The sequence below is a fragment of the Zalophus californianus genome, chromosome 8, assembly GCF_009762305.2.
Source record: "Zalophus californianus isolate mZalCal1 chromosome 8, mZalCal1.pri.v2, whole genome shotgun sequence".
NCBI lineage: Eukaryota > Metazoa > Chordata > Mammalia > Carnivora > Otariidae > Zalophus > Zalophus californianus.
Genome location: NC_045602.1, coordinates 71699042 through 71717126, shown reverse-complemented (window position 1 = coordinate 71717126; position 18085 = coordinate 71699042). Strand labels below are relative to the sequence as shown.

Here is an 18085-nt window from a genome sequence, read left to right as displayed (position 1 = left end):
GGGCGATGGAACAAAAGTCTGATGAGCTTCTCTTGTTGTATATTCATCTTTAAACATATTCTTGCCTCTCAGAACCACTATCTGTTAAACCAGTGTGTCATCCACAGCTAAGCTGTGAAATAATTAATATTGTATCCTATTTTTAATTTAGCTTCTACTTGCTTTTGAGTCCAAATTCAGAAGCATATTCTCTTTGGACAAAAACAAGGAAAAAGTATGACTGCAGATGGAGCTGGGACAGCCCATAGTGCGGCAAACTGGTATGGGGAGCAGGGAGGAAAATGCTAAGTGAAAAATGCTTTATTTTCATATGGTACTAGACTAGTATTCTCCAGTAGAAATGGAACATGAGCCACAAATATGACCCACATAGGTAATTTTAAATGTTCTAGTAGCTCCATTAAAAAATGCAAAAAGAAATAAATTAATTTTAGATACACTTATCTCAATGTGTCTAAAATATTGTTCCAATAGGTAGTCAATATCAAAAATTACTGAGATGTATCCCTTATTTTTTTGCACTTTTTAAAATCAAGTGTGTCTTTGGTACTTAGAGCATGTCTCAATACAGGCTAGCCATATTTCTGGTGCTCAATAGCCACATACACTCAGTGGCTACTGTACTGAATAACATAGGTCTCGACTATTTCTAAAGAAAATCATTCTATTTTTCACTTGGTGCTCATAACATATCAAAATGGTGCCGGGGCACATAGGCAGAGATGACTGCTTTTCCTGGCAGCCCTATAAGGACTTCCTTGTTAATGCATTTGGGACCGAGTTATGAAATGTTTGCCGTAGGGCAAGAGGAGGAAGGATTGGCTTTAACATGGAAAGAGGATCTACTCAGAGGAGACTCAAAACCTTGTGAGGTGGTCTTGGCACAGTACCTGGTGAAGATTTATGGTTGGTGTTTATGGTCCAGTTTATCCAGATGGTGTCTTTCATGAAAATAGATATGGGAAGTATAGGTATTTATCAAGAACAATATGGTATAATGGAATGAATTCTAGATTGCGGGTCAGGAGACCTGGGCACTAGTCCAGGCATTGGTCTGGGGGGAAAGAAGTAAACTAAAGTTCACCAAGCCTGTTAGTACCCATTTTCGTACCCAATTCTTACAATAAGCCCAATAGGTAGGAATTAAAACCAACACCAGTTAACAGAGGAAGAAACGGAGCCTGGAGAGGTAGTGTCCTGGCTTATTATAGATTCAGGATAAGATCTCAATTCTAATGCCAAAGCTGCTATGTTCTTAACATTATAACCTATATGCATGCCATATAGTAGGTTCTATCTTCTACAAATGAGGGTTCAACTAAAGAAGCAGAACCAGGCATGCATGCATGCAGTAAATATTTGTTACAGGGAATTGGCTAATGCAATTTTGGAGGTTGGTTAAGCAATCTCTACAGAGGATGTCATCTCTACATCCGATGCTGGAGCTTAAGTCCACAGGGGAGGCAGTGATAAAGGGAAGATGATGAACATGCTGGAAGCCACAGCATGAGCTGAACCCCATGAAATCAAACTGAGCGCCATTTCCATCTTGTTGGCTCTCCCCTTGGTCATGAAAGAATTCTGCGGAAGCTGGGATTCTTCATCGTGGAATGAAGCACATATACCTGGCCACAGGAGTCAGAGAACTGGGGCAAGGTGGAGCACTTGCAGGCCCAGGAGCTGCTTCATAGCTGTGAGCTGAATCAGCTGATCGGCAACAAAGTGTAAGAATGACAAAATGGCTAGGGCTTCCCTTAATCTCTTTTCCCAAGAATCTTCCCTGTGGCCCACCCTGATGGGAAACACATGAGGGAATTCTGGGTAATGTAGTTCAGCCTATTCAAGTTGACACATAACAAAGCCATCACATTGGGTACTCAGGAAAGATTTGTTAAATGAGTGAATGAACATTGTGCTGCTTCCCTTGGAAGTTCTCTGGAGACCAGAACACCTAATCCTGGTTCTGCCTCTTACAAGCCAAGCCACTTAATCCTTTGAGTCTTGGTTTACTTGTCTATGCAACTCCAAGAACAATCCCTGTTTTGCCTATTTAATAGAACTTTTATAGGGATCAGTTGAGATGATCTGAACAAAAGCACTGTGAACATTGTAAAGAAAAGGACAAATGTAATGTAGTACTGTATCGCTTTAATTATGAATGTTGTTACTACTTGAACTTCCTAATCGATCAGATGGAGTAGTTCCTGAGCAAGTCACCTTCTAGGTGTGCCAGGAAGATTAAATAGTATGGAGTATGTAGAAGTACTCTGCCGTAGCCCATACTTCAAAGGTGAGACTTCAGTTACCATTCAACACGGTGGTATTTGCACATAATGTGTTAGTTCTGGGCTAAATGGCTTAGAGGGACGAGCACGTAATTGGCAACCCTCGGAGCTGGAGGGCAGTGGCCATTTCTCAGGTGGGAGTTGTGGGCAGTGGATAAAGTTTCTGTCCTGTAAGTCTGGGCTTGGATTTCATAGCAGCCAAACTTGCTCAGCAAAATGAAGAAATCCCTGCGGAAGTTCTTAGTGAAGATGGCATAGAGGAAGGGGTTGGCGCAGGAGTTGATGGGATAGAATAGGACCAGGAGGATCTTTGACTTGGATACTGTGATGAGGGGCACCTTGAGGGAGGCAGAGATGGCAAAGAAGGAGATAGGCGCCATGCAGAGGAAGTCCGTGAAGATGAGCATGGCCATGCGCTTGGCGACCTTGGTGTCACTAGAGGAGGACACGATGTTGGGGTTTCTCACTGTGAGGTAGATGTGAGCGTAGCATCCACAGATGACCACAAAGGCCAGGACATTGAGCACAAGGAGGGACATAACATATAGCTGTGACAAGGGGCTGTCAATATCCATGGGCAGGCAGATGCTCACCTTCATGTAGCTGCTGATGCCAAAGATGGGAAAGAGGGCAACTGCAAAGGCAAAGATCCAGCCTAGCAGCATGACACCAGCAGCGTGGCGGAGCTGCACTTTGCATTCTAGCCGCATGGCATGGGTGATGGTGTGCCATCTTTCCAGTGTTATGGCTGTCAGAGTGTAGACTGAGAGCTCACTGGCAAAGACTGTGAAAAAGCCAGCAGCATCACAGCCTGCGCCAGTTTGCCAGTCGATGGCGTAGTTGTGGTACTGGCTTTTGGTGTAGATATCAACTGATGCAATGAGCAGCAGGTAGATTCCAATGCAGAGATCGGCAAAGGCCAGGTTGCACATAAGGAACCGGGGGACTGTGAGTTTGTATTGGCTGGTGATCAGGATCATCAGCACTATGATATTCCCTGTGATGGCCAGGGTGCTGATAAACCATATCAAGACTCTGAGAATATCATGCCCCATGATATCTTCACATGGATTGAACGCATCTGGCTTGGGGGAGCAAGTCACATCAACCACTTCATTGCATAAGTCATAGTCAAATTCACTGTACATCATGTCAAATCCTTTGGCGTAACTGGATTCCTCATCTTCTGCCAAAGAGATTCTCTGACCCCTAGCCTCGGTCATATCCTCGACTTCTTGCCTTAAAATAGATTTGTTGCAAATTGGATGAAGCTCAGAGCTAGAAAAATACAAAAAGGAACAGAATCAACATCCTGGATCCAGAATGGGCAAATACATCCCTGTTTTTGCACAGGGTAGAAATGATGGGGTTTCTTCCTGGTTTTTTTTTGTTTGTTTGTTTTGGTTTGTTTTTTTTTCTCTTCTCACAGTCTGCCCTTGAGGCTAAGCTCAAGGGTTAATGGTGCTTACTGTAAATGAACAGAACAACTTGTGTATATATTCATACAGTTGGATGGCCCACTGGGGAAACCATCTGGCCACAACGTGAATGTGGGAGGAAGGCGCCTGGGACTAGCTAAGCTTTGCTGTTAAGTGCAAATCATCTACAGACCTAATACCTACTCCACCCTTTGCCTTCCTCCTTTCTATTCAGCTCTCCGTTACTATGCCTGAGTAGGATACAGTGCTATTCCTCTACTCTCTACTCTAGTTGCTGGAAGGTCTGGACTGTTTGCTGACTGAAATGAGAACTTAGTTGCTTCTTTTATCTACATAAAGCAGAGAAGCTCAGTCTGTGGTCAGTTGCCAGCCAGCACCTTTCCCTGGGTCTTTGCTGCTCACACTAGTGGGAGGTCTGTGATTTGCCTGAAATGTTACTGAGGGTCCTATTATTCTCTTTCAGCTCACTTCCCAGGAGCCACAATAGGCCCCAGGTATATACTGGTCTGCAAGGGAAACCTGGCTCTCTCATATTAAATAGTTATCTAGTGAGTGCTGAGAGAGCAAACATGGGTTGCAAGGAGGGGGATTTCTAATCATTCTGAGATTATAACTTATTCCCTGGGGAACTGGCTCTTCTCGGGCTCACTTTTTTGTCTTGGTTTTTCTTTTAAGCCCAAATGTACAAGAGGCCTAGTCAACAAAATAGAAGTACTTTCAGAAGGGATTTGCATGAAAACCAGATGATAAATATCCTACCCATATGGGTGGATAGTGCATGTAGAGACGGGGGGGGGGGGGGGGATAATAGTTCTGTTTTGAAGCAAAGGCTTAAGGAAAGGAGATGTTCTACACCAGGTCTCTTTTTGGATGGAAAAAAATTTCACATAAATACATACACTTCCTCCCACTCTCCCTCCCTGAGAAGCAATCTCACAGCAATGTTAGGTGACTTCATTTCTCTCAAACCCTAACATAATCTCATATGAGTAGGGAAGTAGGTATTTAAACCCTTGAAAGAATCCCCCATAAAGAGAGAGCAGCTGGGGGAGTAGAGGAGGTAAAGGTGGCATTTGATACTGAAGGCGGGGTCCTGGTTAAGTGTTCCAACATACTGACTGAACTTTTCCCTGTCAACATCTACAAGAAGAGGCTATTAGGGAGAATGCTTTCCTTTTCTCCCCTCTGGGAAGTGAACTGAATTGCCAGGAAGTCATCGTCCCTTGGCCCAAGGACTCTTCCCCCCCCCCCCCCCACTCCTCTGGAGAATGTGTCCTCTTTGTTTTTAGAGACTGGTTGGGCTTCTCCCATCACTCACAGGTTGCATTAATGGAGCAAAACAGTAACATACATGTAATTGAAAATGCCAGAGAATCTTTCGGTTTCATCAGAGATCTTACAAGAAAGGTGAGACAGAGCTCAGAGATGGGCCCTGGGGGAACAAGAGAAGCACTATGGTCCTTCATCTAACTTGTGATTCCTAAACCCTGTCATCGGATTAGCAGCAGCCCAATTCTAAGAACAGAAAGTAAGTAACCTGGTGCCTGCAGATGACAATTCGGTTCATTGAAACAGATCTGACTTAACCATCTAGGGACAGTCTTTGCTTACTGGGGCTTATGTTGGCTTCTGTGAAGATTCTTACTGTGGATAATGCTACTAACTTATTTTAAATATTGATGCTTCCCTTTCCTGAAACAGAAATGACCCAATCACATGAGTGTAGAAAAGGGACTTGAAGCCTTCCCGGACTGCCTCCAGACCCCCTGGCTCTCACCCTTTCTAGGTCCCTATTATAATTTACCATCAGGGCCTCCACATATAAGTGTATATCACTTATAATAGAAACAAAAATAGAAATGAGGGAATATAGTCTTGCCTTTGTAGTACCTTAGCAAATAATAAACATCATAAAGAGTTGGGAATTCAGGTTAGGGTCATTTTAAAAAGTGGTATTCTTGGACCTTGATAAATCATTGGACAGGTTCTTGGGAAGTGTATAACAGAGTGGCCTAGAGTCTGAGCTTTGGAAACAAAGCAGAGGGTTTGGCTCTGACTCTGGTTGGTGTTGGTCAAGTTATTTACTGTCTCTGAGCCTCCATTTCTGCCTCTGAGGAGGGAATAAAAATATTATTGCCTTTATGAGAATTATATGAGATAAAGTTGCAAAGAATCACAGAGCTGGGCAGTGAGAACTGAGCCAATGTGAGCAATACCAAGACAGATGACCGCATGACTTCCTGAGTTCATGCTGGGGGCCAGGCCCTGTGTGAGCACTTAGATGTCTATGCCACAGTGCATCAGTTTAAAATCTTGTTGTGAAGAAAAGGCCTAAATAAAGCTAACATCACAAAATGGGCAAAATAACATTACCAGCTGAGTGCAGAACTCAAGACGAAGAGCTACATGGTTCAGGATAGATCAGGTGTGTAGTTAATAAGGTCTTTCGGTGATAGTCCAGGAGGGCCGTTGACAAAACCTCACGGTCACAAGGGCCTAACGTTTATATCTTGGGCATTGTTGTCAAATGAGGATTGGAAGAACAATTGTATCATACAATTTTAAGCTTGCATCTTGTTACTAAACCATACCTACTGTGGTATACAATGAAATGCCACCGTTAAAGAAAAAAAAAACCCTGCAGTTATCTTATGAATAGCATACCTATTTAATTTTGTGTTCGTAAGTTTGTTAAATACAGAGACTAAATGCCCGCTGCAATTTTTGTTACTCTGTTTTGGCACCTCTTGCTAGGAGAGGGGTGGGCCTCTCCTTTGCTCTACCAGACAGGCCCTGATGGTAAATTATAATAGGGACCTAGAAAGGGTGAGAGCCAGGGGGTCTGGAGGCAGTCCGGGAAGGCTTCAAGTCCCGGGACAATGTGAGACCGACCTAGAGATTTCCGGTTGAGAAGAACCCCGAAGCTGCATGTATGCCACCAGGGGTGGCAAGACCAGCGGAGTCTGAGCAGGACAGTTAGGTAACATATTCCTGTGGCATGTTAGCACCTGGGCCAGACAGCAGATTACATGCAGTTCTTAGAGTGATCTTGATAGCCTTTGAGATTTCTGCGGAAGGGTATGAGTTCCAGGGTTTTGTTGGTAAATTGGTATCTTTCTTGCCCCGGCTGGAATAACTCTTGTCTGGAATACAAAAGAGGCAAACCTTGTGCCTCAGCCCAAGCCCTTACACATTCTAGTCGTCAGGAAGAAGTTCCCTGACCCATGGGCTAATGTGTGAGGAGTGTCCAGTTCTGGAGAGTGCCTCCCTGATGCATGGTATTTCTGAAAAGTAGCCCTTTTTCTGCAAATCCTTCTAATGGGTGTGAGTGGGGACTCCTAGTTACTTGGACAACATTTTAGATATATACCGTGCTTTGTTTTGTTTTTGCTTTATCTTGCTTTTGAGCGGGGGCTAAGTCTACATGGGCAGGTGAATGTGTGTTAAAGGTTGAACAATAGAGGAGACCGTACCATGCAGTGGAATGAGGACACAGGGAGCTGTGTTAGTGCTGGGGTGCTGCACAAGAGTGTGTAAGTCATCATCTGAGTGTGAGTGCATGGTGTGGATTGTGTCAGTGAGCTCGGGGAGGGTGCGGGCTTTGAGAACTCCTGATATCCGGTGCATTCTATATGCAATGGATCCTTTCAATGTCTGGAACTTTTATGTGCAATCTCCAAAATATTTCCTCTCTACTTTATTCAGATCCTCTGTATGATTTCCTCATCTTTTTTAACCAGTTGCCTCCTGGTTTTTATCTCTGTCTGGATTACCCTCTTTTTCTGGGCTTCTTCAAATTTGACCAACCTTGAAAGCCAAAGCGAACAGGTGTCCCAATCTTTGTCCTCTCTGTGAGGTGCTAACATCCAAAGATGGATTAGGGAGTCTTGGAGGGGTTGGGCTGTACTGTGCATGTGTGCGTCAGTCTCTGGTGTGGCAGTTATCCTTCTCCCCTCAAGAGTTGACTTGGCTGCTTTCTGGGACACATATAGGTGGCACAGTGTGGGACTGGAAGAATAAATCCATATTGGTACCAAGGAAAAAGGGAATAAATATTCATGAAGCATCAGCTATGAGTCAGGTGCTATACAGTCTGGAGTTTTTCATGTTACCTCCCTTAATATTTGGAAGGTGATCGACCATTGTGTGTAGCCCTCTGTCATGAGCCCATTCTCAAGAAAATTAGAAACGCTTCACAGTACTGAAGCTTTGATCTAGAATATGCCTAAGGGCTTTAACCTGGGAGGTCTTTTAAGTGGATTCTCGTCATGCTGCAGATACATAGAAGTTGTGGACCAAGTTCTGCACTGGAGAAATGTCCAAGTGGGGCTCAAGGGTTGGACATGGAAAGACTCACATTTGCCGTCTCCAGTTTGCAAAGGCGCAGCAGTGGCTAGGGTAGGTGAGGCTGGCCTCCGTGAGAGCGACAAACGTATCCAGACTGGGAAGCTTTTTCAAGTTGTATGTTGACCTGGCCCTCAGCTTCTTCAGATTTTCTAAGCCATAGCTAGGCAGGGAATGGATCCTCGTTCTTGAAATGTCTCTAGAAGGATAAAACATAAATATAACATGATTATCATGGACCTAAAATTTTCTGCTTGGTTGGCAGGCAGAATGGCAGACACAGTAGGGATATTCTTAACATGGGTGAGGAGGGAGATGCCAGTAGATCCAACACACCTCAGTCAGATCCGTATACAGCTACTAGGGCATTTGGTCTCCTGGAGCCCTGGCCCTTGTGTTTGCATTAGGAGGACTTAGATAACAGGTCTCTCTGATTCCCAGATATACTCACATCCTGCCTGACCTGGGGCTTGACTTCAGCCATCTCCCCTTTTACAGTCTGTCTTGAAATGGACCTATGTAAGTTAGTGGATATCTAAAAGACTGAAGCCATTTCCTACCCAATGTGAAGTCAGCTATAAAAATATCTGTGATGAGCTAGGGATGGAATCTGTGGCCCAATTTCAGAAAAGGGTAAGAAGAAACATACCATAAGGGGAAGAGGAGTCTGGTGGGCAGTAGAGGCACCCTCAGCACGAAGTCCAAGTGGCGCCAGAGAGTGGTGGGCACAGCACAGCCGGACTAGCCTGTATATGTTCCCCGCCCCTCTACCTATTAGCCCTGTGACCTTGGTAAAGTCATGTCATTTCTCCATGTCTGTTTCCTCAGCCATACAATAGGAATGGTCATAATCCTAGCTCCTTCAGAGGGTTGTTGGGACAGTTAAATGAGTTAAAAGTACACAGAAAACTTCCTGGCTAATAGACAGCACTTAATGACTGGTAGCTATTCTTATAAACATCTCTGTCTGTCTGTCTCTCTGTATCTCTGTCTCTGCCTCTGTCTCGATTACACAGTTGTCCTTGCTTTGTAGGAGTCTCTATCGGGGCAAATCAGCGGGGATCTATGGAAGCCCCCAGAAATGGACCATCTGGACCATCTAATCAGGGCCGTGTCCCTGGAGGGCTCCGAATCCCATCCTCTCTGGCACCTGCATCAGTGACATTAGGTGCTTAGCTGGCAGCTTGGTTGGCAGCTGCAACTCTCAAAACAACCAAGACCAGCTGGTGGGAGCAAGGAACTTTCAATAGTACCAGCTTAGACCTGTTGGGGCCAGCAAGTTGGACATGAAGGAGTGCTTCTGATGGGGGTCATAGCAAGTGATGACCGGAATGGACTCATCTCAGCACACTTGGATATATGTGGAGAAGGAGATTCTTCTCATGTCTGCATTCCTCTAAGTCAAAGCGGTGGGTACTCAGAGCAGTGAAACTTGGGGGTATGAAAATATATTTGCTACCACATATGTTCTCACAGTCTGGTGAAAATTATATTCTCAAAACTTTGTTGTCATTGCATCATTCGTTTGATTTCTCAAAAATTCTTAATGCTTCGTTTTGTCCAATGAAACCCACCCCAACTGCTTCTCTCTGTCACCTCTTTCCCAAACTTAAAATAGTGACATCATTTATTGATAACTATTTCCTCATAATCCAGTCCAGTTTCTTCCTAACCCCTAGAGAAATAATACTCAACAAGGTTGTCTATTCATTCTAAGCTTCTCCATTTCTCAGTTATATTTTGCGTGTAAAACATTCCTCCTTTCTGAGACTTTTTCATGGCATCACATCCTCTTTAATTTTTTCCGACATCTTTAACTTGTGATTTTGTTACTCTTTCTCCTCTCTCTTTCCTTTAAATATTGGAGTTTCTCCAACCTCAGGTACCTTTCTGACTGTAAATAACCTTCCAGGTGATCTTACCCACTTTGTTGGTTTCAAATACCAGGGATATGCTAATGGCTTCTGAATGTAAATCCCAGCTCAGATCCTACTTCTGCACCTCAGGCCCAGATAATCAATTGTCCCTCAGACCCCACCATTTTAATGACTTTCAAGTATGAAAACTAAATTTACCACCTTCCATGTAAATGTGTTCGTCCTTTTGTTTTTTTTCCATCTCAGCAAATGACTCCTCCATTTCCCCCCTGTTGTTCAAAATGGAAACTGGAAGTCTTCCTTGACTCCTCACTCTACCTCACTTGGACATTGGGTTTTTTGTCTTCTTAGGTCCGACTTTATGTCTCTTTCAAATCAGTCCACTTCTCTGCCACTGCTTTAGTTTAGGTCACCTAGAGAAAGGCAGTAGTCTCATAACTGTTCTTCTTGTGACTATGGCATTTGTCAGGGTTCTCCAGAGAAATAGAACCCATAGGATATAAAGAGATACATAGGAAGAGATCTATTATGGGAATCACCTCATGGGATTATGGAGGTTGAGAAATCCTGTCACATGCCATCTGTAAGCTGGAGAATTAGCAAAGCTGGTGGTATAATTGAGTCCAAGTCCAAAAACCTGTGAACAGGGAGGCCGCTGGTCTAAGTCCCAGAGCCCAAAGGCCTGAGAACCCGGAGCTCCAAAGTCTGATGCCCAGAGAAAATGGATATTCCAATTCCAGAAGAAAGCAAGCACATTTGTCTTTTCTTTGCCTTTTTGTTCTTTTTGGGCCCTCAGTTGATTGAATGATGCCCATGCACATTGGGGAGGGTGATCTTCCTTACTTGGTCCCCTGATTCAAATGCTAATTTCTTCTGGAAAGAGTCTCATAGGTAGACCCAGAAGTGTTTTACCAGCTATCTGGGCATCCCATGGCCCAGTCAAGTTGACAAATAAAATTACCTGTCACAACCATCTCTCTCTCTCTCCCTCCCTCCCTCCCTCCCTCCCTCCCCCTCCATCCCCCCCCCATCTGTCCAGTGCAATCTTTACACTGCAGATTGGTATTTTTACAAAAATATCACCCAGTTAGATTGTGGCTTCCTGCTTAAAACTGTTTAATGATTCCCCATGTACTTTGAAGTACAAAGCATTGGATGTGATGTGTGGGTCATTTGCCTGGTGTCTCTAACATCCATTCTGTGCCCTTCTCTGTGCTCTGGTTTGTATTTCAGAAGGAATGGCCTCTGCAGGTTCCATTTCCCAGATACCCCCTTGTCAATCAGCTTTGCTGCGTTCAGCAAATGAAACTGGTAGGAGATTGGAGGCTAGGAGGAGGGGTAAAAGTTAAGGTATTTCTCATCCATCCTCTGCCTCAGGCAACGGTTCCTCTATGACTTCAACCGTCGTTCGATCTGCTGAGGATCCAGCTTCTACTCACTTGCTCCTCAGGTCCTACCTTCAGTAGTGGTTACCTACCAATGCTAATCCCTGGACTGCTTATCCTCTGCTTGATATTTAGGCAAATGTACGTTGGAGAGCTAATGATTACCTTTATGTAATACCTATGTATATTTCACTTAGTCCCTTCCTTGTTAGTGCTGACAAATTTGGTAAACTTGGCGTCTGTCATTCAGATACTCTGTGTGCTTTCTGATTTTTTTTTTTTTTTTTTTTGCTTGCTTGTTCTATCACTACTCAGAAGTGCATTAAAATCTCCAACTATGATTTTGGATTTGTATACTACTACTTTTAGTTTTGCCAGTTTTTGCTTTATATATTTATATATAAATAAAATATATATTTTGCTTTATGTATTTTTGAAAATATTTTAAGTACATAAAATTTGCTTGGTATCTAGTAATATTTATTTGTCTCCTAATGCTTTGGATGTTTCTTCTTCACTGGTTCCTCCCTGACCACCAACTGTTGGAGTACCCATTGGCTCAGAGCCTAGACTTCTTTCCTCTATTTTCCCTTAATCTGTAGGCTTACTCATCTAGTCTGACAGCTTAAACACCATTTATATGTTGATGGATCACCTATATTTATCTCTAGATGACTCTTCTCTCCCGAACTACAGGCTCTTAAATTTAGCTGCCTCCTTAAAATCTCTACTTGGATGTCTAATGGGAGGGCCAAACCTTGGGTATTAGAAATTGAGCTCCTGGTTGTCCCCCAAACATGCTCCACTTGTGGCCTCTCCACTTGTTAATGCAAGAACTTGAAAGGCATGCTTGGCTCCTCTTTCACACCCCATATGCAAATCCTCAGCAGAACATCTTGGCTTTACTTTTCAGATATGTCTGGAATGAGCCACTTCTCACAACATTCATTGCTATCACCATAGGGTGAAAGTTCTGGTGTTCCAAGGTATCTTTTCTGGTTATCTCCAAAGTAGTAGGATTCTTCAGAGCTGGGGTCCCTGAAAATAAGAATCTGATCCATGAATCTTTGTCCCTGTGCTAAGTCTTGACTCTCCACTGCTCAGTGATCCAGCTGCTCTGGCCTGCTCTCCACTTACACTTCCCATTGTTCCGGAGCTTCTCAACATCCTTCTCTGCCCTAGAAGATCTCTTCTAGTTTCTGTCTTCACACCATTGCTCCACTGACCAGTTCTGCTATTGACACTTGCTCTGGTCTCCATGTCCAAGTTCTTTCATCTGGATTTTCTCCCGCCTCAAATGTGAAAGAAAGCAAAGACTGCCCATTTTGTCTAAAACAGTTCAAGGCTCCATCCGAGGAATAAGATGAAGGCATTAAAAAAAAAAAAAGTCCTTAGGAACAATTGAAACCAGGGCAATTGTTACCTACCATGAATATTTTTCATATTTTTAAAAGCAAGCAATATAAAACAGAGGACTATTTTTTCTTAGATATGTTCCCCCCTTGAGTTCAGAATATATTAAAAAACCACATTAAGATTTCTAAAAATAAACAAATTTTTATATTCCGTGCAGTGCTGTGCTCTCGTCTCATATACTGTGGTAGATTAAAGAGGACTGCAAATTCTTTACACTTTTTCCATACAGGGTCTACTTGCCCTTCCCTTGAGTTCAGGCTGTACTGTGATGCCTTTGGACTATAATAGAGTATGATGAAAGTGTTGCTTTACCAGCTCTGGACCTTGACTTTAAGAGAGCTGACAGCTTCTATATTGGTCTCACAGAGCCCTAGCTGCTATGAAAGAACTCTGAATGCCCTGAGACCGCCATGCTGGGAAAAATCTAAGCAGTGTGTAGAGGTCCTAGAGGATGAGACACTGTGTGTGTGTGTGTGTGTGTGTGTGCGTGTGTGTGTGGAGGGAGGGAGGGAGAGAGAGGAGAGAGAGGGAGAAATAATGCGCACTGATACCCAAGGCATGGGAGTGAAAGGGACCACTTGGACATAGATCACCCCAGCCACCTGAGCTGATACCACATGGATCAGAGACAAGCCACCCACATTTCTGAAACACATGATTATGAGCCAAATGGAAAGATTGTTTTGAGCCATCAAGTTTTAGGATAGTTTTTATGCCATAATAGAGATCCCAAACTCTCCCTGACGTCTCTGTGATTTTGTCGTCTCCATCATTTTTAACAGCTGTAGAGGTGTTTTTCCTTGAAAGCCATTACGAATGCAATAGTGTTATATTCTGTACATTTTATGCCTTTCTCACCACTTACTAGCTTTTGTTTTATACACTAGCTCCTTGTATTTGCATTTTCTCTCTCCTTGATGGTGGAGGGCTCCTTGCATTCTCAGCAGTGCCTTTCATATAGTAAGCCCCAGAAAATTGTCGCTTTGTTTGAAGAGACTCTGGGGAGTGACACTGAACAAGGATATGGGAGAGGAAGAGCTAGGTCACCCGGGCCACCTGTGATGTCCCCTAACTTCTGGCAGTTTCAAAGAATCTCCCACCTTGTGTTATCTCTTCTATTGTTTCATACTGCTTGACTTTTCATGTATCTTTGTTTTGTCTGCTCAGATTTCAGATGTTTTGAGAGCTTGGATTATTAACATACTTTTGTGTTAGACATTGTATTGAGCATAGGGCTGGGCTCATGAAATCTACTCAGTAGATAGTCCTCTGATGAGCAGAAATGCCTCATTATTAGCATCAGAGTACAGATGAGAGGCTGGAGCAAGTCTTCCAGGAGGGCCATTCTAAAGGGAGAAGACTGCAAGGCAGACAGAGAGGAAACCTGGATTTCAAGGTTGCTCAGCAAAATGGTGCTTCTGTAGCAGGCAATTCTATGTGACTCAGAGTATCAAAGCACCAAGGAAGGGAGCAACCTTGTGCGAAGTTTACAAGGAGATAGGCATGTATGAGAGAAGCAGCAGAATAATGTATTGGGTGGATTGACCTGAATGCAGTCCAGTGCCTAGGTGTTAGATTGGGAAGCTTTGGAGTCTTTCTGCCTGCTCAGTGTTCTGGAGCTAGCTTGTATTGCAGATTCCTCCTTATCACAGGTACAAAATACATGAGCTGTTGTCATTAGCACTAGGTGGATTTGCGCTATGAGGCTAAGGCATCTTGTCAGAGTCCTGGGATCCAGATCTTCTGCCGGTGGATGTTGAAAGGAGGGAGTGGTTGGTAGGAGAGGGATGTAGCGTCACTTACAGTAAAACCAGTCTTTAGCAAAGTAATTCCAGGGTGATAGGGGAATAAAAGTCTTTATAGAAGGGTTGACTTACAGCTTGCTGGATACTTGCTGGAGTGGAGTAAACATGGGACTTACCAAGACTTCCAAGTTTTGGACTGGCAGAAAAATGTTTCTCTCTTATCTCCATGGATTAAGAAAAATCCATAGAAATTTATATCAGCAGGGACAAAGATAAGTGGATAGTGTTGAGTGTGGTTGAGACTGAACTACAAATATTCCCACTTTTGCTCTCTGTTCCCCTAAAACACTCTCTCTCTCTCTCTCTCTCTTTTTTCCCTGGCTATGATCTTTCTTCATGGACTGGAAGTCTAATGTTTGATTTCAATTTCTCTGTAAAAGCACTTTCCATGCTTAGGATGCAGATGTCTGGCGGGGGGTGGGAGATGGGGAGGGTAACAAAATAAGACCTCATCAGTTACTCACATCTTCATGGAAGTGGATTATTATGACTATTGGCTAAAGGTGGGCTTGGAGAGAGGCCCAGAACACAAAGCATAGCAAGTGAGGAGTTTTCAGAATGGTTATTCTGGCCAACCATATTTTGAGGAATAAAGGGATGAAATTAGATCTCTGAGCCTCGAAAGCCAGGTAGAAGAGTCCAGAATTTATAATGAGCAGACTAACAACTTACTGAAAGCTGTGTTTTTATAGGATTAGTCTTGAGAACCCTGAGCCTGGCACATAGTAGGTGCTTATAAATCCGTGTTAAGTGCATTGGAAGGAGAAAGGATTGAAGGTGGGAAGGGAATGAAGTGACTGTTGCAGGAAGTCAGACATAAGCGCTCTCTTCCCCACACACTGTCACTTCATCTGTTAAAGTCACTGTATCACATAACAAAGATTTATTGGGCATCTGCTCTGTTACTATAGCCTCCTGAGGAAAATTTCTGCAGAGCATATTGTTCTGGACAGTAACATTTGTCCCTCGACCAGAATGAGATACTTTAGGGCAGACATTGTTTATCTCCATCCCTTACACCTGGCAGAATACTGGATGCACAGTAGGTGCTCAGTCAACATCTACTAAATGTAGGACATGTATGAGCCAATATGCTCAGGGCATAGCTGCGAAGGTTTATCACCTTGGGCTGCTGGGCTGGGTGGTGTGGGGGGCGGGGAAGGCTAGTCGTGGGCTGGTGTTTTGAATCCTTGTCTTTCAGGCTGGTCTAATGACTGCAGTCTTTCTTTTTTTTTTAAGATGTCACTTTGGTTAACATTTCAGCACATGCTATATTTGGCAGTGACTGGTTTTGAGAATTTAAATCCTGAAAAGTACCAACAGGAGACATAATGGGATGATGGCTGGGGCTTAAGAGATTTAGTAATCCTAAATTGTTCAACATTGTTAGCATTCCTGATTCTGAGACACAGAACGAAAAGGGAGACAGCTGTCAGTAATAAGGCACTGAGTCAGGAGAGGCAGGAGTTAAATTGCACTCTGTGCCCCATTTAATAAAGTGTGTTATAGCCAGTGCCACAAATTTGATTTGAACAATTTCTTTTTTTCCAGCAAAGATGTTATTACAGGTCAATCATTTCCATAAGTGAGAGCACATTTCTGGTGTATATACTACACTGACAGATGGCTAGAAGACCTCTCTTTCATGATCCCAGGCGGAATAAAAAGGCAATTTACTATCTATAGGACTGTGGGTACACTGGTAATGGAAGAGAATCATTCTTATACAAATAACTCAGTGTTTGAATCTGAACTATCAAATGAATCTGAGCTATAGCCAAATCAATTTGATAAACCATCAGAATATGATTGTACTGGCTCCAGCCTGCAAAGGCAATGCATTAAATTTTCCCCACAGGAAACAGTTTCCCAAGGAAACAGCAATTGCTTGATTGCTTAAAACCCACACACACCCACACACACCCCAAACTTGAGTGAGTTTAGAATATTAGGTGAAAACTGAGATGGCCACTGATGGTCAAGGTCAAGACTCTGGAGGGGGAAATAGAGATGCTAGGCTTCTCCTCTGAAACTCAGAGGAGCGTGCATATGTGCCCCTGGCTTTCTCCACATCTGTTTCTTTTTGCAGTGGAACATCTCACCATTGCACTCTTAGGTGTTGAGAAGTTCCCTGTTTTCCACTCAATTAAAAATTTTTGTCTTCAGTAAAGGAGTACCATTGGTTTGGGTGCCCTTCCCTTCACTCTCTTGGAATCCTTTGCATACATCTACTGGGGATAAAGGACTAAGCCTATTGCGGAGGAAGATTCACGGCAGTTAGCTTGTGGAGGAGCTACCCTGGAAACAGGGCGAAGCTTCCCTATTCTCAGCGTTTGTTCTAGTGCAGTGATCCTCGGTGTGCTTTCTGGACCAGCAACAGCAGCTTCACCGGGCAAGTTATTAGAGATGGAGCTTCTTAGGCCCACTCCTGACCTGATGAGTCTGACTCTGGGGGTGGGGCCTGCACTCCAGGGTTTTACAAGCATGCCTAGTGATTGTGATGCATGATCAAACTTGGAACCACTCCCAGCTGAGTGGCTAGTAGCTGAGCTCTCCTCTGGAAATGCCTTCTCCTGACTTAGCCACGATTTGCCTCCTCCCCATGGACAGCCTGCATCATGTGATTGTTGATGAAGAGGACTGGCTCTTTGCCGTAATTCAGTGAAACTTTGAAGGGCCATCTCAGTTGCACAGCTCCCATGGGATTGGATGAGGCTTCTGTTGCAAATGCATTGCAGTTTGACTTCCCTCTTAGCCTGATTCTACTCCCAGCAAGTACTTCCCGCATACCCCGATAGCACTCCCCAGTCAACCTCCTGCATGCACACATCCATATCACAGGCTTATTTGGGGGAACGGGAATCTGACCCAATGCACAATCAAAGTCCTAGCCCAAGCATCTACTCTGCAAAAGCAGTCTGAACAGTCTGCCCCTCTCCTACTCATCAACCCGTAGCACCTGGGGTGGGCTCGTTCTCTGCACACACCTCAGCAAGCAGCTCTCAGGCCAGGGTTTGGCTGGGGTTGGCACCTCAGGTTGTAGGAATGAGAAATGGCATAGGCCATAGAATCCTAGTTGAGCAAGCAGAGATTGGAAGGACCTCTGCAGACTAACCTGAAAGCCCCAGTATGGGAGGCTCGATGTTTGAAGTGATCAATCCTCTTGCCCTTAAGGGGAGGAGGAGGAGACTAGCAATTATAGGCTGGGCTTTTGGCCAGGATCTTGCACATATATCATGCATTGCAATGAAAGGATGTGGGAGTGTATTATCACCCTCTACCCTTTTAAGTCATGGCAAGTGCTTGATAATTCCTTTGGATTTTCTGTAAATGTTACTGACTTCATTCTGGCCAGATCTGTTCCTGTGGTAAAAGGGTTGAAAAATGCACCTGTAACTTGAGGACCCTGTGGAGCTGCTTGTGATGGTGACATCCCACTTCCCGATGGCATACATGGCAGGACTGGCTGAGGGATTCATGTCCATGTTCTCCATTAGACACTCAGATGAGACACATGGCACGGTGCCTCAGCCT

The 18085-nt window shown here is 43.9% G+C and overlaps 1 protein-coding gene across 7 annotated transcripts in view; it reads right to left on the bottom strand.

Moving 5' to 3' along the window:
* Positions 1-2152: 2152 nt before the first annotated feature.
* Positions 2153-18085, bottom strand: part of FSHR (follicle stimulating hormone receptor) — a 166773-nt gene continuing 150840 nt past the window's right edge. For 5 of the 7 annotated variants that reach the window (XM_027622140.2, XM_027622141.2, XM_027622142.2 and 2 more), the window contains 3 exons: positions 8082-8267; positions 7532-7732; positions 2153-3563 (listed from right to left, as the gene is read on the bottom strand). In XM_027622140.2, coding sequence (XP_027477941.2) covers positions 2339-3563; positions 7532-7732; positions 8082-8267 — 1612 coding nt within the window. In that variant the 3' untranslated portion in view covers positions 2153-2338. The remainder of the gene's footprint in view (positions 3564-7531; positions 7733-8081; positions 8268-18085) is intronic. The other 2 variants (XM_027622144.2, XM_027622145.2) reach the window with 1 other exon arrangement.